Source organism: Curcuma longa, unplaced genomic scaffold (genome assembly GCF_044706935.1).
Source record: "Curcuma longa cultivar G26 ecotype Majalengka, Jawa Barat unplaced genomic scaffold, ITB_CL_G26_1.1 utg18532_np1212_1030455_RagTag, whole genome shotgun sequence".
NCBI classification, from domain to species: Eukaryota; Viridiplantae; Streptophyta; class Magnoliopsida; order Zingiberales; family Zingiberaceae; genus Curcuma; species Curcuma longa.
Genome location: NW_027435598.1, coordinates 359,054 through 380,495, shown reverse-complemented (window position 1 = coordinate 380,495; position 21,442 = coordinate 359,054). Strand labels below are relative to the sequence as shown.

Genomic DNA, 21,442 nt, shown 5'->3' with positions numbered 1-21,442 from the left:
AGTCTTGCCCCAAGAGAAATTAGATTTTAATGTTTGGCTAAAAGAAGTTTAAGTTAGGCAATGTTGATGATCTAACTTGTGTGAATTGATTTCACAGGAAAGTCCAGGTTAGAAGACTTGGCAAATGGTGAAATTTAGAGGCGCGACCCTTGGCAAAGGTGAAGTCCCGAAGGCGCGACCTCTTAGCAAAGGGAGACTTAGTACGATGAAGCTGAGAGACACGTCTCAAGCAAGTGCAAGGAAGGGCACAAGGCTTGTAGAAGATGTTTGAAGGCTTGCGTCAAGGCTAAGAGATGAAGCAGAAAACTAAAAGGGGAGTTTCAACTTGATCAGTCGACTAACACTGCCATCAGTCGACTGGTGACTTGATTCAGAAGCATACAGCTAGATTGGTCGAGTGGTTTGCTTGGACCAGTCGACTGCCACTAGTCGACAGGTGATGGGGCAGTCGACTGATGGATGACCGTTGGACTGATAGCTGGCAAATTAAATGTAAATTAAAGAGTCGTTGAAGCTCATCAGTCGACTGGCCCTTGGAGCAGTTGACTGATGTATGGAATTACATAAAAATAGAGTTCGACGCTGAAGTTAAAATAACAATTCATTTTTCATATCTTTGGCACAACTCTCAATTTGTAAACTCTTTTTCTCTGACCTTTACTTATATTATTTGAAAGGAAGAGACTGGTTCTGTTAGGGTTTCTCCTCCTTCAAAGTATTCCCGCCTGGGTGGATAGCAAAACGAGAGCGATGAGCCTCCTGAAGTAACTCCTCTCTGACTGGGTGCGACTCAGGAACACATAATCTACCTCACGAAAATATATCACGCCCTCATCATCTCGGGTAAACTCAGTCTGCTGTCCAGAGGATATCTGACTGTCAATAAACCGCAGATGCTGATCACCAGCCTGAGCCTCTCTGATCCTCGTCCTGATAGAAGACTGAGCAACCATAGTAACTAGAATCCCCTGCTCTGTCTGTCTCTGCTCCTCAAGGCCCAACTCAGAAAATCCCTGAACCAACTCTGTGACCAATGCTCTGTGACAAGCCAAAGTCCCTCTGGACTTCCTGCTAAGTGCATCCGCGACCACATTGGCTTTCCCTGGATGGTAGCCAATAGTGCAATCGTAATCCTTCAGGAACTCCATCCACCTCCTCTGTCGGAGGTTGAGTTCCTTCTGGGTAAACAGATATTTGAGACTCTTATGATCGGTAAGAATCTCAAATGTAATGCCATATAGATGGTGTCGCCAGATCTTCAAAGCAAAGATGATGGCGGCCAGCTCTAAATCATGTACTGGGTAGTTCTTCTCATGCTCCTTCAGCTGACGAGAAGCATAAGAAACTACCCGCCCGTGCTGCATCAACACCGCGCCCAAACCCTGAAGAGATGCGTCGGTGTATAGTACAAAACCATCCTCTCCGGAGGGTAATACCAGAATGGGTGCTGTCACTAACCTCCGCTTCAGCTCCTGGAAGCTGGTCTCACAATCCTCGGTCCATACAAACTTCACGCCTTTCCGAGTAAGACGTGTCAGTGGCATCGCAATGCGGGAGAAATCCTCAACAAACCGTCTGTAATATCCCGCTAAGCCCAGAAAACTGCGGATCTCCTGAACTGTCTTCGGCTGCTCCCAACTGGTAACAGCCTCGATCTTCTGGGGGTCTACTGATATACCGCCACTAGAAACCACATGTCCCAGAAAACCGACTGATGATAGCCAGAATGCACACTTGCTAAACTTCGCATATAAGCTGTGTCGTCTGAGAATCTCCAAAACTATGCGAAGATGCTGTGCATGTTCCTCCTCGGAACGAGAGTAGATCAAAATGTCATCGATGAAGACGATAACAAACTGGTCTAAATACTCCAGAAAAATGCGGTTCATCAGATCCATAAACACCGCTGGAGCATTGGTAAGCCCAAATGGCATTACCAAAAACTCATAATGACCGTATCTGGTACGAAATGCCGTCTTCTGGATATCTGAATCTCTGACTCTCATCTGATGATACCCAGAACGCAGATCAATCTTAGAATACACTGATGTGCCTCTAAGCTGATCAAATAGATCCTCAATACGGGGTAAAGGGTACTTGTTTCTGACGGTCACTGCATTCAGCTGTCTGTAATCTATGCATAACCTCAGAGTACCATCCTTCTTTCTGACAAACAACACTGGAGCACCCCATGGTGAAACGCTCGGTCTGATGAAACCCCGATCCAGTAACTCTTGGAGCTGGACCTTTAGCTCGTCCAACTCCCTCGGTGCCATACGATATGGAGCTTTCGATACCGGTGCTGTCCCCGGAATCAGCTCAATAGTAAAATCCACTTGCCTTCTGGGAGGCAAGCCAGGTAGCTCATCTGGAAATACATCTGGATACTCTCGGACTACTGGAACGTCGGAGAGCTGAGAGCTACTGCTGCTGTCACTGCTGATCATAGATAACAGAAAACCCTGACAGCCATGTGACAAAAGCTTCTGCGCTTGCATCGCAGAAATAGTAGATATACCGTCGCCTCTGATGCCAGTGAAATCCCACGAGGGTTGGTTAGGAGGTCGAAAAGTAACCACCCTCGCCTGGCAATCAACTGTGGCATGATAAACTGTCAGCCAATCCATGCCCAGTATGATATCAAACTCGATCAGATCTAATACTAACAAGTCGACTGTCAATATCATGTCACCAAAATCTAGTGGGCATCCTCTGACCTCCTGGGTGACATCTAATCTATCTCCAGAAGGTAAAGATACAGTCAAATGCTGCTGCCTAAGTGTGGGTAGTCTACCAATCTCTCCTCAGGAAAGCACGAGATATAAACGAATGGGAACTACCAGTATCTACTAACATATCAGCCGTAAATGCGTATAATAAAATCGTACCGCGGAAAACCGATCCGTCGGCTCGCTGCGCCTCCTCCCGGGTCACCGCATGAATCCGTCCCGTCTCTGGCAGTGGTGGGGGTGGTGGCGCTGCCAAAGGCTGCTGCGGCTGAGCCTGGGTCGGATACTGAGCCGGATAAGTAGGAGGTGCCGCATACTGAATAGGAGGCTGATAAGATGTCTGAGCCTGATAAATCACTGATGGCTGAGGCTGAGTCTGATAATGCACCGGTGGCTGCGGCTGTGTCTGATACTGCACCGGTGGCTGAGGTGGGTACTGCGCATATGCCTGATACTGCGGTCCCGAAATAGAAGTCTGGGATACTGTATGCTCCGTGGAGTACTCCTGTCCGTGAATACCATACGCAGCGACTGCGGGTGGAGCAGTACGCTGCTGACGATGTGTAGAATGAGCCTTCTGGCTCCCTCTCGGTGCTCCTGTATGACTAGCCTGTCCTCCCTGTGTGGAGGTAACTGGAGCACCACGCTGAGCAGCCCTCAACGAACAATCTCGGCTCACATGTCCTGGCAGTTTGCAGTAATAGCAAACTGACTGCTCCAACGTACAAGCTGATATAACATGATCCTTGGCTCCACAACGTGCACAATAGCTGTCCCTCCCTGACTGTCTCTGGTCCTGACGAGAAAATCCCGAACGTCCCGTCGATGACTGTCCAGACCTCTGTGTCTTGCCCGAGGGCCCAGATCCACCCTGCCTAAAATCTCTACGACCGCGATGCTGCTGGCCCCCAGTCTGAGGCTGCTGAGTCGGTGCGGAATCCTGTACTGACTTCTTTTGTTTCTTCTTATCCCCAAATGCTCTCTGATGAGCAGACTCAATCATCAGGGCTCTATCCAATACCTCCTGATAAGAAGAAATACCCAAACCGGCCAGTCTCACCTGCAGATGACCATCCAATCCCTGAGTAAACTGTAACATACGCGATCTGTCCTCTGCAACCAACTCAGGACAGCATCTGGCTAACCGGTTAAATTCGGCATTGTACTCCATCACTGATCGACCCCTCTGTCTGAGGCTCTGGAAGTCCTGGCGAAGAGTCATCTGGTATGATAAGGGAAAATACTGACTATCAAACATCTCTCTGAATCTCGCCCAAGTAATATGCTGCTCCCCCAGCATAATACGCTGAGTGTCCCACCAGATCTCTGCCTCATCTCGCAAATGATAGGCGGCTAACTCCACCTTCTCCCACTCAGTACACGCGGTATAGTGGAAGGTGCGCTCCACTGTCTCAATCCATGACTGCGCAACTCTGGGGTCCGTCCCTCCATGGAATAAAGTGAATCTGCTCTTCAGCGCAGCTGCTAGCGCTGGAATCCGAGCTCGAGCTGCCACAAGATCTGTCGGACAGGTCGAGTCCACCACCGGAACTGGAGGAATCGCAGGGGTAGGTGCTACCGGTGGCGCGCTCGGAAACCCTGGAGTCGGTACTGCTGCGTACCCAGGGGTAGGCGCTGCAGGTGGAGGAACTGCCTGGAAAGCCACATGTACTGCTGGAGTAGGTGCTACCGGAGTAGGGATCACTGGAGGTACCGTAGTGGCTGCAGGAGGTATATCAGCGCCCACTGAGGGATCTGAAGAAGAAGAAGCAGCCGCATGTGAAGGTCCCTCCGGTAGATCAGCCGTCACATCATCGTGTCCCCTCTTACGAGGTCGTCCACGTGGTCCTCGCCCACGTCCGCGCGAAGTAGCACGACCTTCGCGAGGCATATCTGTTAAAAATATTACCCCACATATTACAATCCGTATTAAATTCCGAAACCAATAATTTTTACCTATTGCTGTCTGGAGATGTTCTGCCACTGCTTAGTCCCATGATCTGATCACACTATGACTCCGAAAAATTCCGTAAACTCCGAGACGCAAAACCACAAATCCAACACGCCGAATAGAACGTAAAACTACGCTCTGATACCAAAACTACTAAATTGTTACGCCCCGGGAGACGGCTTTCCGAGAAATTTCGGCAGCATCTCCCCTGTAACAATGGACTTTCCCTGTATACATACACATAATAAGGCCCACACGGCCAATCCATAACAGGCTATGGATTTATATAAGTAAAATAGAAATAAATGTGACCCACACGGTCACTCAACACATCCTACTGTAATATCACAACCACGCATGTATATATATATATCAAATCCGTCAAGAATCCGGTAAACAACTCGAAATGGAAAACAGAAATATATCGACTCAGCGGAAAACTAAGTACTCAAGTGGAAAACTCATCGAGAAATCCAATAAGTCCGAATACATGTATGCGGAATAGTAAATAAACCAAAAACTCAATAGTTCGGGACTAGCAGTGCAGCTCTCCAGACGGCATCAACCTGAAATACAATACAGGTAAACGGGGTGAGTTCCAAAAGAAACTCAGCGGGTATCTAGCAGATATGTGTATAAAGCTATCAACAGTAATAACATGCTGTACAGTCTACTGGAAGGTAAATAAGGTAGAAAACTGAATAACAGTAGATCTGTACATACCAGAGTCTGATAAACAATAGTAAGGTGAAAGGTAATCCCCAAACCAACACATAGGTATCCTGTGCATGCATGTCATCCAAGTGCATCAAACAAGTGCAACAATCACAAACAAATGCAATAGTGCAGTATGCACATGATGCAATGCATGTCCTGGTCACCCCTGACGCCAGTCAGACCGGTCACCCCTCTAGCGGCGAGGTCGCGTGGGAATCTAACCCGTCAGATCACTCATCCACAGTGGTGGAGTCGCGTGGGTAGGGCTGTGACCTCTGTGCACTCTGTCGTCACTGCTCCTGCGTGACCGAGTGGACAGGATGTCCTCAAGGTGTACACCTATCCTGGTACCCAAATCATAAGTGGGCGAGCAAGCTCTCATCTCCTGGTCACAATGACAGAGGAGGGATCCCTGTATGCTACCACGCTACGAAACCACTATCCTGGGTGGCCTAGCGGAAGCTCCTGTCAGGGCAAGTATGCACCAATCTAAAGGTTTCCACTAACCCATGAGTGGATTGTGTGTGTAAATCATACACAAGCGACGGACTCACACCTGTGCTGCTATAATAGGAGCGACTCGACTAAAATAGGAACAGGACGCCAATAATCGCTAGGCATGCAATTACACACACCCTTTGATTGGTAGCCCGCATGTAACTGACGCCGGACTCAACAACAATGGAATCCCGCACGTCAGTTATGCAATATATGCAAGCATGATGTATGACACTAGTCCATGCAGCATATATCCAAATGCATATCCATCAGTATGATCCATGCACCACCTATCCATCTACAAGTCCATGTCATATGCTCCCATAATCAGAATGATATAAGGTATCACGTCTAGTATAAACACCGATACAGAGCAAGATAAATCCAACTAAAGCATATGGACAAGTATCAGGTGGTATCAAAAATCCATAGGTATCAGATATCTAAACATGGCAAAGGTATCAGATATCTAAACATGGCAATGACTAACTGATATCCATATATGGCAAAGGTATCAGATATATCCAGAGGAAGAAATAACTGATAACCAGAATATAAGCATGTGTAACTGATAACAAAGTCAGATCCAAGCAGCATGTATAGTCCAAATGAGCAGAAACATAATTACTGGAATCTAGCAATTTACACATATCTGTAAAGACCTATCTATAGAAGATAAGTCAAGGTACCCGCCTGCCAAGATAGATTGCGTGTAATCGCAGAGAATCCGATAATAATGTCCGCAACCAATCAAATCAGAATCAATATCCTGAATAAATGAACATACATATACAGAGTCAACTCAAATCTATCCATTTAGAAATCCAAAATCCCAAACAATTGAATGAATCGTAAATCAATTTGAAATGACAAGAACTAACCTCAAGATCGTGCCCTAACTCTTCCGATCTGAGCCCTAGATCAATGCTATCCAAATCAAGATCAAAATCTGTCCATATTCCAACTTAAATCCAAACAACTAATGCACTAATAAATCCAATAATAAGCTCTTACGATCTTACCTTCAACAGAGAATGGCTAGTCAAAGGAACCTGATCGATGAAGAGAACCGGAATCGATCACAGCACTGCCAAGCACGGGAAATCGATCACAGTCGCCGGTGTTAGCACATTCGGCTGTACAGGGGAAGGAAACCAAGAAGATCTAAGTCAGGGAACCCTAAATCCAAGTAGAAAACCAAATCAAATCCCAAAATCCTTACCTTGAATCAACTCCGATTCTTGCTATTGCCAAAACCCCAACTCACTGCCGACGCCCAATCCAACTCCCCAACCGAATTCACTGTGGGAAGGAAACAAAATCCCGATTTAAAGACTATGGAAGAAATCCCATGAACTCAAATCAAAGCCCTTACCGATCGGCTTCTCCCCTCGATCCGCCGCCACCCGCCGATGCTCCAGCTCCAATCGCCGACGGAAATCGAAGCCTCCAACCAACCAACTCAAGTCGCCGATGCTCTCTTAGCCTCGCCTAGCTCCGGCGTTGCAGCTCCGCGGCTGCCCTGGCGTCGGCGACGAAGCAACGGAGACGGCGGCACTCGCGATCGGAAGAACATAAGAATCGCGATCGGGAGAGCGGAGAACGCGAGGAGAGGTGCACTGTAGCTTCCTCAATAAACCGGTTGGCTTAACGGGTCGGTTTCAATATCCGATAACCCATTACACCATTAACCCAATAGATCTGGTCGAACCAGCCTAAATCAGCCGAACCCAACCCAAACTCAATCTGACCTGAACCGGTACTGTAGCAACCCGGTTCGAAATTTGGTTCGCTTGGTTCAGGGGTCAAACGATCTCCGATTTGGTCCAAACAAGTTTCGTTTGGTTCGTCTTCGCGAGACGAATCTTTTCGTATCCATGTTAAAATTTTTCGGTATCTTACAAACACTGTGGAGCCTTCATTTTCCTGTATTTTAAAGCCTTTGCTTAGTCGATAAGTTGGCCATTGCTGGAGCCTATTCTTAAAATGAATGTCAATAAAGAAATAGCTTAGTGGCCTGCAGCCTTCATTGAGAATGGTATCCTTATTTTAAATTGTGAAAGGGCCCATGGTTTGCCATCTTTATGATCCTAAATCTTCTAATAGAAATGGCCGGCCCAAACAGTCAGATTAAATCATTGAATGGTTGACTTCCTTTTGCAAGCAAGTTTGGAAGTATCCTGGTCAATCTAGAATCTTAATTTTTACAAAGGAACCTTTACTCGACAATCCATTAATTCTTAGGGTTTTTCCAATATCTTACAGTAATTAACGTTCCAAGTTTCCTTGAATGAAGTCATTGAAGGATCTAATTTTCCTTTTTCTCAACAAGGTTTTCTTATTAGAAGCTTGAAATTTTCATTAGTCACAAAATCATCTATGGAAGAGTTTTAAAATACAATGCAATAAATTTTTGGTGCAAATCATACCTTGAGTAATTTTTGCTTGCAGCTGCTCCCATTACAAGCTTGGTAATTCCGTGAGAAATTATGGACTCAGTTAATCCTTCAGCAATATCATCCATCTCAATTACAAGTTTCTCAGCTTTATGCACCTATAAAATTGAGAAAAGAAGGTTGGAAAACCTTTACAAAGACACCAAGTTTAGTCTTCAGCCAAAGAAGGAAAAACTGAAAAAATATTTAGGATAATAATAAAAAAAAAATCACCTTTACTTGGGAACACATATTGACGTATTCATCTAAATTTCCATGCATGTTTTCTCTTTCCAGGCGTCTATATGCTGCAACCTCTTGATCCTCAAGCTGGTTGGCCAGAAACCAACCCAATGCTGCAACTCAAATTCATGTAATCAAATCCAGAACTCCAAAAAGGAACCTTATTTTTTTTTTAGCTCTTGTTGCAAAATTTGAACTTGATCGTTCTAAGAGACATATTAACAAACAGTTTTGCGCAGGCACATATACCGGTAGGAATCCTCTGCGCCGGTTGGTGGACGTGCAGGAGAACTATCTTGCAGTACTTGCTGGTGTTCTGCAGCACCCACGCCAAGTTGGCCTTCCCCTCCTTGACCTGCTTCACCACCGCCACGTACACCTCCTCCTCCTCCATCTCCCTCGGGCCAGTCTGCGACGAAGCAGCTCCGGCCGGCATCGATCGCGATCTCACGGGCACCGAATCGCAAGCTCCCTCTTTTCCTCACGCTTTGCCACTCATCATCGCAATCGATTAGGTGAGCTCGCGCATCCCAATCAACAAACACACTGGCTTTTCGTGAGCAAAAGGCCGCTTTTTTGTCCGAACTCGTGCACAGAAGAGCGAGCTCGCAAGGGCAAAAGCGGATGCAAAGCAACGGACCTAAGCTCCTCGGCTTCGCAGAGCGGCCTCTTTCTTTTATCTTCTGCTGCTTTGGATTTGCGGTGGAAAGCGAGAAGAGATCGCAAGTAGCCATTTGGATGGAATTCGTCAAATGGGAAGCATCTGACAGGAACAGCGCGGGATATTCTTCGGCATTCGGCCATTAAAATTAAAAAAAAAAAACATGCTTCAATCGCCTCGCTTCGGCCTTCAGCCTCGGTTGTTGCTATCCATAGACGACGACACACCTGACGCTTACAAACCCTATAAATACTCTGCTGTTCCATTATAGGAGATTTGAGAAATATACAAAAGGACTGGGTGTTTTTTTGCTTATGTACAATATATTTCACATAAATCTTCATTTTGTAATATTTAGCATTTTTAAAAATTATAATCAATAAAAAATAATAATCATAATTAAGAAATATTAGTCTTGTAGGGAAAATAATTTAAACTTATAAAACAGCAATGTTCATAGATATAATATTTTTCCAACTGTGACGCATTATAGGAATTTTTTAAACACATTATTAATAAATTTGAATAAATCTTCTAAGTGTGAATTTAAAAAATCGTATTTGTTCGAGATAAAATTATGTTGTTCAAAATAGTTTTTAATATTAGCAAACAAATTGAAAAATATATTGGAGTTCATAGTGCAACAACCCGTGGTTCATAACAAACATTGAGATTTGTTTTAGACATGAACCGATGTGATTATGATCTTTTATACATATCATTTTTACGTAGTATATGAAAATAATCATTACGGTCCTTACACTTATTTTCCACATGAGTCAAGTTTCTAAAAATTAATCTCGCATATATTTAATAGTAATTAAGATATTTTAGATCATATAGTTATTTTAAATATAAACAAATAATGATAATTATAAAATTAAATAATACAATAGATTAAATGAGATGTAAAATAATATGACAAATGGGTAACATGCATTAATTAAACCAAATAGGAAATATAATGATGATAATTCATGATATTTGATAAGTATAAAATAATTAAGATGTTATTTACGAAGAATTTGATTAAATTATCAACTAATAAATGATGCTTTGTTTTAATTTTATAATTAAGACCGTATAAATTTATGAACAGAATTAATTAAATACGAATAATTTAAAATTATCAACTAATAAATAAAATTTAAGTTTTGAAGAAGAGGAATTGCATTGATTTCAGATAATGAAAAATTCATTGATGTTGAAGTTGTGAGTCCAAGGGAATTGTCATAAATGATTGTGGTAAAATACAAATTTATTATGCTATTTTTTCTAATTTTCTTTATTTTTTATAGCAAAATTTTTAATTTTTCTCTTTCTCGTTTTTGTCTTCTCTCACTTTTTTATTTTCCACTTTTTGATGGTTTCTGGAAACGAAAATTGATGTCAGAGGAAATAAAATAAAAAAAATCAAAGTATCTGATAGAGATAGACTTCAGCTCTGAATTCGATTGATGTAATATCGAATTCGAACAGTCGAATCATTTAGAAATTTGGGATGAAATTGACGAATTAAAAAGATAAATAACCTCACCTAAAGAAAAAAAAAATTCACTCAGAAGTAAAATTAAAAATTATATTAATACGAAGATAATTAATATATAAAACTCTAAACTTCTTTTATAAATTCAATTCAATAATAAATATGAAAATAAAATTTTTAAATAAAAAATAGATTTATTTTAACAGAAAAATTTATAATTATTCTCTATTAATTGTTAAAACAAAAAAATACTGAATAATAAAAATTAAAAATTAATTTATTATGAATCATTTAATTTTAAATATTTTTTAATAATACATACAATTCCTTTTTTTTCCTCTACACGTACAGATGGTCCACGTTTTAACTTAGACTTGCAGAGTTGCAGTGCAACAGTAAAGATTTCTTTTCTCCTTCCCTTCTCTTTTTTCCCTTTTTTTTTTTTTTTCCTTTTCTCTCTCGTTAACAAATCTTCTCTCTTCTAAAAGGTGAATCCGTCACTTTAGCAGCCCCACACGGTCGGTCCCACGATCATCTGTGAGGAGGTAAATCGAAAAACTATAGTTGGTCATGATGCAGAAGGGTATACGTCGTAACCAACTCAGCTACGCCCCGGGGAACAAATCTTCTCTCATTCTATTCAAACAAAACGTTAAGGTACCACATGATTTTCTACACCGATAGACCAATCAATGAGATCACTTTTGAATGTATCTAGTAGACGGACCAAGGTACCTTCAGGAATAATCAAGTCAACGTCGGAATACCTAAAATATTAAAAAAACCCAATAATAATAAATAAATGAAACACCTAAAAATCTTCAAATTACAACAACATAAAATAGTTACACGGGAGAAGAAAATGAAGCCTCGAGGTATGATTCAGTTAGTCTCTACAGGGTAGATATTGCTATAATAAATAATGATCAAATCTCAATGAAATCGTAAAAAATATTCTCTCTATAGCAACGAATTATAATTTTTTAATTTACCTCTTCATAAATGATCATATCTAAATCGTAAAAAAAGAAAATACAACATCAAATAACAAAACATATAACCAAATAAATTTCAAACTAAACTAGCACCTAAGGTGAGATTGTAGTTGGAGTTATAAATAAATTGAATGGTGATGAATAAATTTAATATTTGACATGATAAATTTATTTATATTAGTTCAATATATATATATATATATATATATATATATATATATTATAATTAAATGAATAAATTAAAATAATTTATTAAATTAAATAAATAAATTTAAATGTATAGGTTGAGTTCGTTAGTATTTATGAAAAATATTATTGAATTATATTCATCAATAAAATATTAGGATACAATCAAAGTTTCATATTAAAAATATATGAAAAAGATTTTAGGATTATAAGATGAAAAATATCTCATTGGTACGAGACTTTTAGGTAAAACCCAAAAATAAAGTCACGAGGATATAGGTCTAAAGTGGACAATATCATACCATTGTGGAGATATATATGAATTCTATCGAATCTAATATAAAATTCATATCAACATAATAAATAAATTTTAAAAAAATTTAAAATAAATAAATAAGTTTAGATTATCAAACTTAATAATAATCAAATAAATTTAAAATATAAAAATTTTAAATAATCAAATAATTTTGAATGAAGAATTTGATAATATTTAAAAAAATCAAGTTAAATTCGAACCAATCTCAATTATTTGATTTATTTTAAATTTATTTTGATTTGACTTAATTATGACTTAACTTGATTAATTTACGTGTCCTATTTGCAGTGTACTTTGTAGAGTTTTATTGCTTTAGATGTTGGATCAATTTTATCCCTTTACATTGACCGTAATTTATCTACAGAGGCATTTAAAATTTATCTAAAAAGCAAATTTATTTTCTAAAATCTTTCTTTGTCCAACCCACCTCATCTAATTTGTTACTGTCTAACACAGATGGTTAAAATAATTTCATTCTCAAAATTAATTTATTATTTAAAAAATATTTTTTCTATATATATATATATATAATATTTTTATTTGAATATTATTGTAACAATTACAACAATTACAATGTGTTAAAATAAATTAATTCAACTCTTAAAATTATATTATAACGATAAGATCAGTAAGTGATCAAGTATCCATGAGTCAATTTCCATCTATAATTGTGAAGCTACATTCGCAGACAATGGAAAAATCCCATGAGACTGAACCGATTCAAATAGTTGAATGCCTATATTATCAAAAAATAATAAAAATACAATAAATTAACTCAACTTACTAAAAAAATACTATATTTATATAAAAAAAATCTTTATCAACTTAATTAAAATTATTTAAATTTGATCAAAATTATATTTAAAATCATTTCAAAATTATATATCATTAAATTATTTAAACTTATCAAAATTATATTCAAAATCATCTTAAAATTATATAATAGTTATAAATGGCTACAATGCTACTAGCTGTCATTGATTATTTTTATAATATTTTTAATTTATTTTAAAATGATGTTAAGTTAAATTTAAATAATATTACTAAATTGATAAATATTTTTTATATAAAAACACTTTTATGTATAATATTTATGATCAAATTAAATTAAAAAATAATTTATGTATACACATAATAATTACAGTGTAGCGGCTAATTATTATAATAATATTGGAATAAGAATTTTTTTGATATAAAAATATGATGCAAGCTTTTAAAACAGGAAAAATGCTCTTTTGGTAATTTAAATCATTTAATGGACACGATAGAGCTCATTTGATGACCACTCCCAAGCTCCCCCCTTGCGTTCTCAGCCTCAGCGAGAATATCTCTGAGACGTACACCCATGTCACCGGACGAAGGCCACATGAGAACGATGACACAAACGACAACACAAACACCACGCACAACACCTTCCCCCCGCCACCCTCTCCTCCGCCCGCTCCAACACCGTCAGCACCGCCAGGATTTTTGCCGAGGGGGGGCCGCCCCCAGGCGCCCCCCTGTAGCTCATCCCCTGTTCCTGGCAAAGGAGAGGGAGGGAGCTGCCACAGGACTGGTGGGAGACTGCATCTGTCGTCTTCTCGAATATACAATAATTTTAATCAATGAGAAAGATAAGAACTGGTCGATTATGAACAAACACAAACAGGAACAGGAGGAACTTGTGATTTTGTCAAGTTTGGCTCCGCCATAACCCATGCTTAATGTTTATAATTCAAAATTAAAGGAGATTAAGTCATAAGCAATCGACTTCTAAAGATATTCTGCGTCGATCCAAGTCTTGCATTTACGATGAATCATTTGAGTATGAGTGGCCAGTGGTTGGTGAAAGCATATGAAATCTCAATCCCTAACTATAAACCTTAAAACTATACTGAAATAGTTTTTGCAAGTTGATAGAGGAAGAAGTATTGTATTGGGCTTTTTTTTCTTTGACTAGCTTTCTTCATGGTGGCTAGTTTCATTCTTTAATTAGTTGAAGGGGTGTTCTGTTTTTTCCAACGTCAAATGACTTGTGTGCTAAGAAAACTTATGTAGCAATTTTATTGGAAAACTAGATGAATTGTAAAATTTTAAAAATAAACTAAAAATTATTATAATAATTTAAAAAATGTTTTAAATTTAATAGAGTTGTAACTACCTATGATTCAATCCGTGGTGTTCCGAGTCGATAACTACGCCGTGGGGAGTAGGAATGAGATCCTTCTCATGGATGCCGATGGGAAGTCGCTCCACACGATCCGGAGAAAGAAGCTCAGTTTAGGTGACCAGTGGCTCATTTACAATGCCAAAGAGACCATCAACCCCCAGTTTACTGTCAAGAAGAATCACGCTCGGCTCCTGCACTCCAAGGCACTGGTGCATGCGATTCCTTGTGCTTCAGGCTCCAACTCTTGCCGTGGCTACAACGTCGAAGGCACTTACACACGACGGAGTTGTGCTTTCTTCGATGATAAGCGACGGCAATTGGTAGAGATCAAGAGGAAGGAGACTACCCAGGGGTTGCCCTCGGCCTTGATGTCTTCTGGCTAATCATAGAGCCAGGGCTGGATGCATCCTTTGCCATGGCGATGGTGATAGTCCTTGAGCAGATGTTTGGACCGCAGCGGTCGCTCTTTTAGTGGTCAGGGGGGCAGGGGGGGGGCAGGGGGCGACCGCCCCCAGGCACCCCCCTTAATCTCCGCCCCTGGCACCGCCCCCAGCCCCACCAACGATGTAATCATCCCCGTCAAGCTCCCCAGGAGCAGCTTCCGACGCCCTACTCTGTTCACCAGTGTCATTTCTAGCAGGGCAAAAATCAACTTGAACACCCCCACGCCGATCGTCGCCAGAAATATATGATACTCGATTTTCAGCCCGGCCTTCTTGAAAATTCTCGGGTTGTATAGCATCACCGGCCCGATTCCAGTGGCGTGCTGAAACACGTGGATGCCGACGATAGTCATGAGCACCCACCTTACTGTTGGTGTCGATCGCAGGATCTCCCTCCACACTCCTTTCCCGTCACCGGCGCACGCTCTGTCGATTACCACAGTGGCCTTGATTTCCTCCAATCGTCGCTCAGCCTCCTCCTCGCTGTTGCTAACGTAGAGGAGGATGTCGCGCGCATCATTGACATGGCCCTGCATCACCAGCCACCGCGGTGACTCGGGCATCCTGGCAATGCTGGTGGCGAGGGCAATGGATGCAATGGCAGCAATCTCGAGCATGGCGCGCCAGCTGTAAAAGAGCGGGAGCTTGCCGAAGCCGAAGTTGGCAAGGTAGCCGCTGAGGATTCCTAAGCTAATGCAGATCTCCGGGAGCGAGATGAGGAGGCCACGGGAGGACGTCGATGAAATCTCCACCGAGTAGACGGGCGCGATCATGAGCCTGACGCCGACGCCGACGCCAGCGATGCAGTGGCCGGACAACAGCAAGGCGAAGTTGATGCCCAGACCCATGAGGACGAAGCCAACTAAGAAAATGACAGCACCTATGATGATGGTATAACAGCAACCAATCAGGTTGGAGATTCGTCCGGCAGTCAGAGACCCAATGACCACGCATGCATTGAAGATACCTCCAAAAATTTGGATTGCTTGTTTGAGAGGTTAAGGTCATCTTGGACTAAGAGCGTGGCGCCGCTCATGATTCCCGTATCTGCGGCCCAACCATATATTAAGCTCGATTTGCATTTAAAAAAAATGAAGAAAAGAGCAGCTCATGACCGTAACCCATCAGCACAAAGATGGACGAGGCAGTGAAGCAGGAAAAGACGTTTTTTTGCTTGAAGTCCATTTCCAGACCACTCTCCTTTTCAGCTCCTTCAACCGAAACAAATAAAAAAGAATTAGTAAAAACTCATGTCGGGCGGCGGTAGGCGATTTCGCGGTCGATACCTTAAACTGCAGCCGCACTGGGGAAGAGACACCAGCTCCCTAGGGAAGAAGTCAATCCTCGTATGAATTGGTACGTGGTGGTGGAAATTAAATAATCAATGCGACAAAGTTTAGTCTGCTTACTATTTTGCTATATATGCTACATGGCAGCAATCAATGCTCAGTAAATAACACAAATGTGGGCATATACTAGGAAGGGAAGCACTACAAAAATAATACTGATTAGCGACCGAATTTTCGGTCGATAATCGGTCGCTAAATCCGATTAACGACCGATTTAAAAAATTACAAACAAATTCATCGTAATTGCATTTAGCGACCGAATTCAAATTCGGTCGCTAATTAGCGACCGAATTTGAATTCGGTCGCTAAAATTAGCGACCGAATTTGAATTCGGTAGCTAACTTTAGCGATGGAAATCAAATTCAATCGTTAAAATTAGCGATCAAATTCAAATTCGATCGCTAAAGTTAGCGACCGAATTTAGACAGGCGCGATCATGAGCCTGACGCCGACGTCGACGCCGGCGATGCAGTGGTCGGACAACAGCAAGGCGAAGTTGATGCCCAAACCCATGAGGACTGAGCCAACTAAGAAAATGACAGCACCTATGATGATGGTATAGCAGCGGCCAATCAAGTTGGAGATTCGTCCGGCAGTCAGAGACCCAATGACCACGCATGCATTGAAGATACCTCCAAAAATTTGGATTGCTTGTTTGAGAGGTTAAGGTCATCTTGGACTAAGAGCGTGGCGCCGCTCATGATTCCCGTATCTGCGGCTCAACCATATATTAAGCTCGATTTGCATTTTAAAAAAATGAAGAAAAGAGCAGCTCACTGTAACCCATCAGCACAAAGATGGACGAGGCAGTGAAGCAGGCAAAGACGTTTTTTTGCTTGAAGTCCATTTCCAGACCACTCTCCTTTTCAGCTCCTTCAACCGAAACAAATAAAAAAGAATTAGTAAAAACTCATGTCGGGCGGCGGCAGGCGATTTCGCGGCCGATACCTGAAATGGCAGCCGCACTGGGGAAGAGACATCATCTCCCTAGGGAAGAAGTTAATCCTCGTATGAATTGGTACGTGGTGGTGGAAATTAAATAATCAATGCGACAAAGTTTAATCTGCTTACAGTTTTGCTATATATGCTACATGGCAGCAATCAATGCCCAGTAAATAACACAAACGTGGGCATATACTAGGAAGGAAAGCACTACAAAAATAATACTGATTAGCGACCAAATTTTCGATCGCTAATCGGTCGCTAAATCCGATTAACAACCAATTTAAAAAATCGCAAACAAATTCATCGTAATTGGATTTTGCGATTGAATTCGATCGCTAATTAGCGATCGAATTTGAATTCGATCGCTAAAATTAGCGACCGAATTTGAATTCGAACTTTAGGATTTAGGGTTGAATTCGGTCACAAATTTTAGCGACGGAATTCAAATTCGGTCGTTAAAATTAGCGATCGAATTCGGTCGCTAAAATTAGCGACCGAATTTAGACGGGCGCGATCATGAGCCTGACGTCGACGCCGACGCCGGCGATGTAGTGGCCGAACAACAGCAAGGCGAAGTTGATGCCCAGACCCATGAGGACGGAGCCAACTAAGAAAATGACAGCACCTATGATGATGGTATAGCAGCAGCCAAAAATAATACTGATTAGCGATCGAATTTTCGATCGCTAATCGGTCGCTAAATCCGATTAACGATCGATTTAAAAAATCACAAACAAATTCGTCGTAATTGGATTTAGCGATTGAATTCAAATTCGGTCGCTAATTAGCGATCGAATTTGAATTCGGTCGCTAAAATTAGCGACCGAATTTGAATTCGGTCGCTAAAATTAGAGATCGAATTTGAATTCGGTAGCTAACTTTAGCGACCGAATCTAAATTCGGTCGCTAACTTTAGCGACGGAATTCAAATTCGATCGTTAAAATTAGCGATCGAATTCAAATTCGATCGCTAAAGTTAGCGACCGAATTTAGACGTGCGCGATCATGAGCCTGACGCCGACGCCGACGCCGGCGATGTAGTGGTCGGACAACAGCAAGGCGAAGTTGATGCCCAGACCCATGAGGACGAGCCAACTAAGAAAATGACACCACCTATGATGATGGTATAGCAGCAGCCAAAAATAATACTGATTAGCGATCGAATTTTCGATCGCTAATCGGTCGCTAAATCCGATTAACGATCGATTTAAAAAATCACAAACAAATTCGTCGTAATTGGATTTAGCGATTGAATTCAAATTCGGTCGCTAATTAGCGATCGAATTTGAATTCGATCGCTAATTAGCGATCGAATTTGAATTCGGTCGCTAAAATTAGCGATCAAATTTGAATTCGATCGCTAAAATTAGAGACCGAATTTGAATTCGGTAGCTAACTTTAGCGACCGAATCTATTCGGTCGCTAACTTTAGCGACGGAATTCAAATTCGATCGTTAAAATTAGCGATCGAATTCAAATTCGATCGCTAAAGTTAGCGACCGAATTTAGACGGGCGCGATCATGAGCCTGACGCCGACGCCGACGCCGGCGATGTAGTGGTCGGACAACAGCAAGGCGAAGTTGATGCCCAGACCCATGAGGACGGAGCCAACTAAGAAAATGACACCACCTATGATGATGGTATAGCAGCAGCCAAAAATAATACTGATTAGCGATCGAATTTTCGATCGCTAATCGGTCGCTAAATCCGATTAACGATCGATTTAAAAAATCACAAACAAATTCGTCGTAATTGGATTTAGCGATTGAATTCAAATTCGGTCGCTAATTAGCGATCGAATTTGAATTCGGTCGCTAAAATTAGCGCTACCAAATTTGAATTCGATCGCTAAAATTAGAGACCGAATTTGAATTCGGTAGCTAACTTTAGCGACCGAATCTAAATTCGGTCGCTAACTTTAGCGACGGAATTCAAATTCGATCGTTAAAATTAGCGATCGAATTCAAATTCGATCGCTAAAGTTAGCGACCGAATTTAGACGTGCGCGATCATGAGCCTGACGCCGACGCCGACGCCGGCGATGTAGTGGTCGGACAACAGCAAGGCGAAGTTGATGCCCAGACCCATGAGGACGGAGCCAACTAAGAAAATGACACCACCTATGATGATGGTATAGCAGCAGCCAAAAATAATACTGATTAGCGATCGAATTTTCGATCGCTAATCGGTCGCTAAATCCGATTAACGATCGATTTAAAAAATCACAAACAAATTCGTCGTAATTGGATTTAGCGATTGAATTCAAATTCGGTCGCTAATTAGCGATCGAATTTGAATTCGATCGCTAAAATTAGCGACCGAATTTGAATTCGATCGCTAAAATTAGAGACCGAATTTGAATTCGGTAGCTAACTTTAGCGACCGAATCTAAATTCGGTCGCTAACTTTAGCGACGGAATTCAAATTCGGTCGTTAAAATTAGCGATCGAATTCAAATTCGATCGCTAAAGTTAGCGACCGAATTTAGACGTGCGCGATCATGAGCCTGACGCCGACGCCGACGCCGGCGATGTTGTGGTCGGACAACAGCAAGGCGAAGTTGATGCCCAGACCCATGAGGACGGAGCCAACTAAGAAAATGACACCACCTATGATGATGGTATAGCAGCAGCCAATCAGGTTGGAGATTCGTCCGGCAGTCAGAGACCCAATGACCACGCATGCATTGAAGATACCTCCAAAAATTTGGATTGCTTGTTTGAGAGGTTAAGGTCATCTTGGACTAAGAGCGTGGCGCCGCTCATGATTCCCGTATCTGCGGCCCAACCATATATTAAGCTCGATTTGCATTTTAAAAAAATGAAGAAAAGAGCAGCTCACCGTAACCCATCAGCACAAAGATGGACGAGGCAGTGAAGCAGGCAAAGACGTTTTTTTGCTTGAAGTCCATTTCCAGACCACTCTCCTTTTCAGCTCCTTCAATCGAAACAAATAAAAAAGAATTAGTAAAAACTCATGTCGGGCGGCGGCAGGCGATTTCGCGGCCGATATCTGAAATTGCAGCCGCACTGGGGAAGAGACACCAGCTCCCTAGGGAAGAAGTCAATCCTCGTATGAATTGGTACGTGGTGGTGGAAATTAAATAATCAATACGACAAAGTTTAGTCTGCTTACTGTTTTGCTATATATGCTACATGGCAGCAATCAATGCTCAGTAAATAACACAAACGTGGGCATATACTAGGAAGGGAAGCACTACAAAAATAATACTGATTAGCGATCGAATTTTCGATCGCTAATCGGTCGCTAAATCCGATTAACGACCGATTTAAAAAATTACAAACAAATTCATCGTAATTGCATTTAGCGACCGAATTCAAATTCGGTCGCTAATTTCAAATTCGGTCGCTAATTAGCGACCAAATTTGAATTCGATCGCTAACTTTAGCGACCGAATTCAAATTCGATCGTTAAAATTAGCGATCGAATTCAAATTCGATCGCTAAAGTTAGCGACCGAATTTAGACAGGCGCGATCATGAGCCTGACGCCGACGTCGACGCCGGCGATGCAGTGGTCGGACAACAGCAAGGCGAAGTTGATGCCCAAACCCATGAGGACTGAGCCAACTAAGAAAATGACAGCACCTATGATGATGGTATAGCAGCGGCCAATCAGGTTGGAGATTCGTCCGGCAATCAGAGACCCAATGACCACGCATGCATTGAAGATACCTCCAAAAATTTGGATTGCTTGTTTGAGAGGTTAAGGTCATCTTGGACTAAGAGCGTGGCGCCGCTCATGATTCCCGTATCTGCGGCTCAACCATATATTAAGCTCGATTTGCATTTAAAAAAATGAAGAAAAGAGCAGCTCACCGTAACCCATCAGCACAAAGATGGACAAGGCAGTGAAGCAGGCAAAGACGTTTTTTTGCTTGAAGTCCATTTCCAGACCACTCTCCTTTTCAGCTCCTTCAACCGAAACAAATAAAAAAGAATTAGTAAAAACTCATGTCGGGCGGCGGCAGGCGATTTCGCGGCCGATACCTGAAATGGCAGCCGCACTGGGGAAGAGACATCATCTCCCTAGGGAAGAAGTCAATCCTCGTATGAATTGGTACGTGGTGGTGGAAATTAAATAATCAATGCGACAAAGTTTAATCTGCTTACAGTTTTGCTATATATGCTACATGGCAGCAATCAATGCCCAGTAAATAACACAAACGTGGGCATATACTAGGAAGGGAAGCACTACAAAAATAATACTGATTAGCGACCAAATTTTCGATCGCTAATCGGTCGCTAAATCCGATTAACAACCAATTTAAAAAATCGCAAATAAATTCATCGTAATTGGATTTTGCGATCGAATT

At 41.5% G+C, this 21,442-nt stretch overlaps 2 protein-coding genes and 1 pseudogene across 2 annotated transcripts; all 3 read right to left on the bottom strand.

The window, feature by feature from the left end:
* Positions 1–2,767: 2,767 nt before the first annotated feature.
* On the bottom strand, positions 2,768–4,620 carry LOC141819710 (uncharacterized). Its single transcript, XM_074706962.1, has one exon. The coding sequence runs from the start codon at positions 4,618–4,620 to the stop codon at positions 2,791–2,793; it is 1,830 nt and encodes a 609-aa protein (XP_074563063.1). The 3' UTR covers positions 2,768–2,790.
* Positions 4,621–6,380: 1,760 nt separating this feature from the next.
* Positions 6,381–9,433, bottom strand: LOC141819709 (U-box domain-containing protein 33-like). The gene is made up of 4 exons (XM_074706961.1): positions 8,823–9,433; positions 8,565–8,686; positions 8,325–8,449; positions 6,381–6,435 (listed from the first exon to the last, which is right to left on the bottom strand). Exons 1-4 carry the CDS (start codon positions 9,007–9,009, stop codon positions 6,381–6,383), a joined length of 489 nt encoding a protein of 162 aa, XP_074563062.1. The 5' UTR covers positions 9,010–9,433.
* Positions 9,434–13,488: 4,055 nt separating this feature from the next.
* On the bottom strand, positions 13,489–21,015 carry LOC141819708 (putative polyol transporter 6; annotated as a pseudogene).
* Positions 21,016–21,442: the final 427 nt, after the last annotated feature.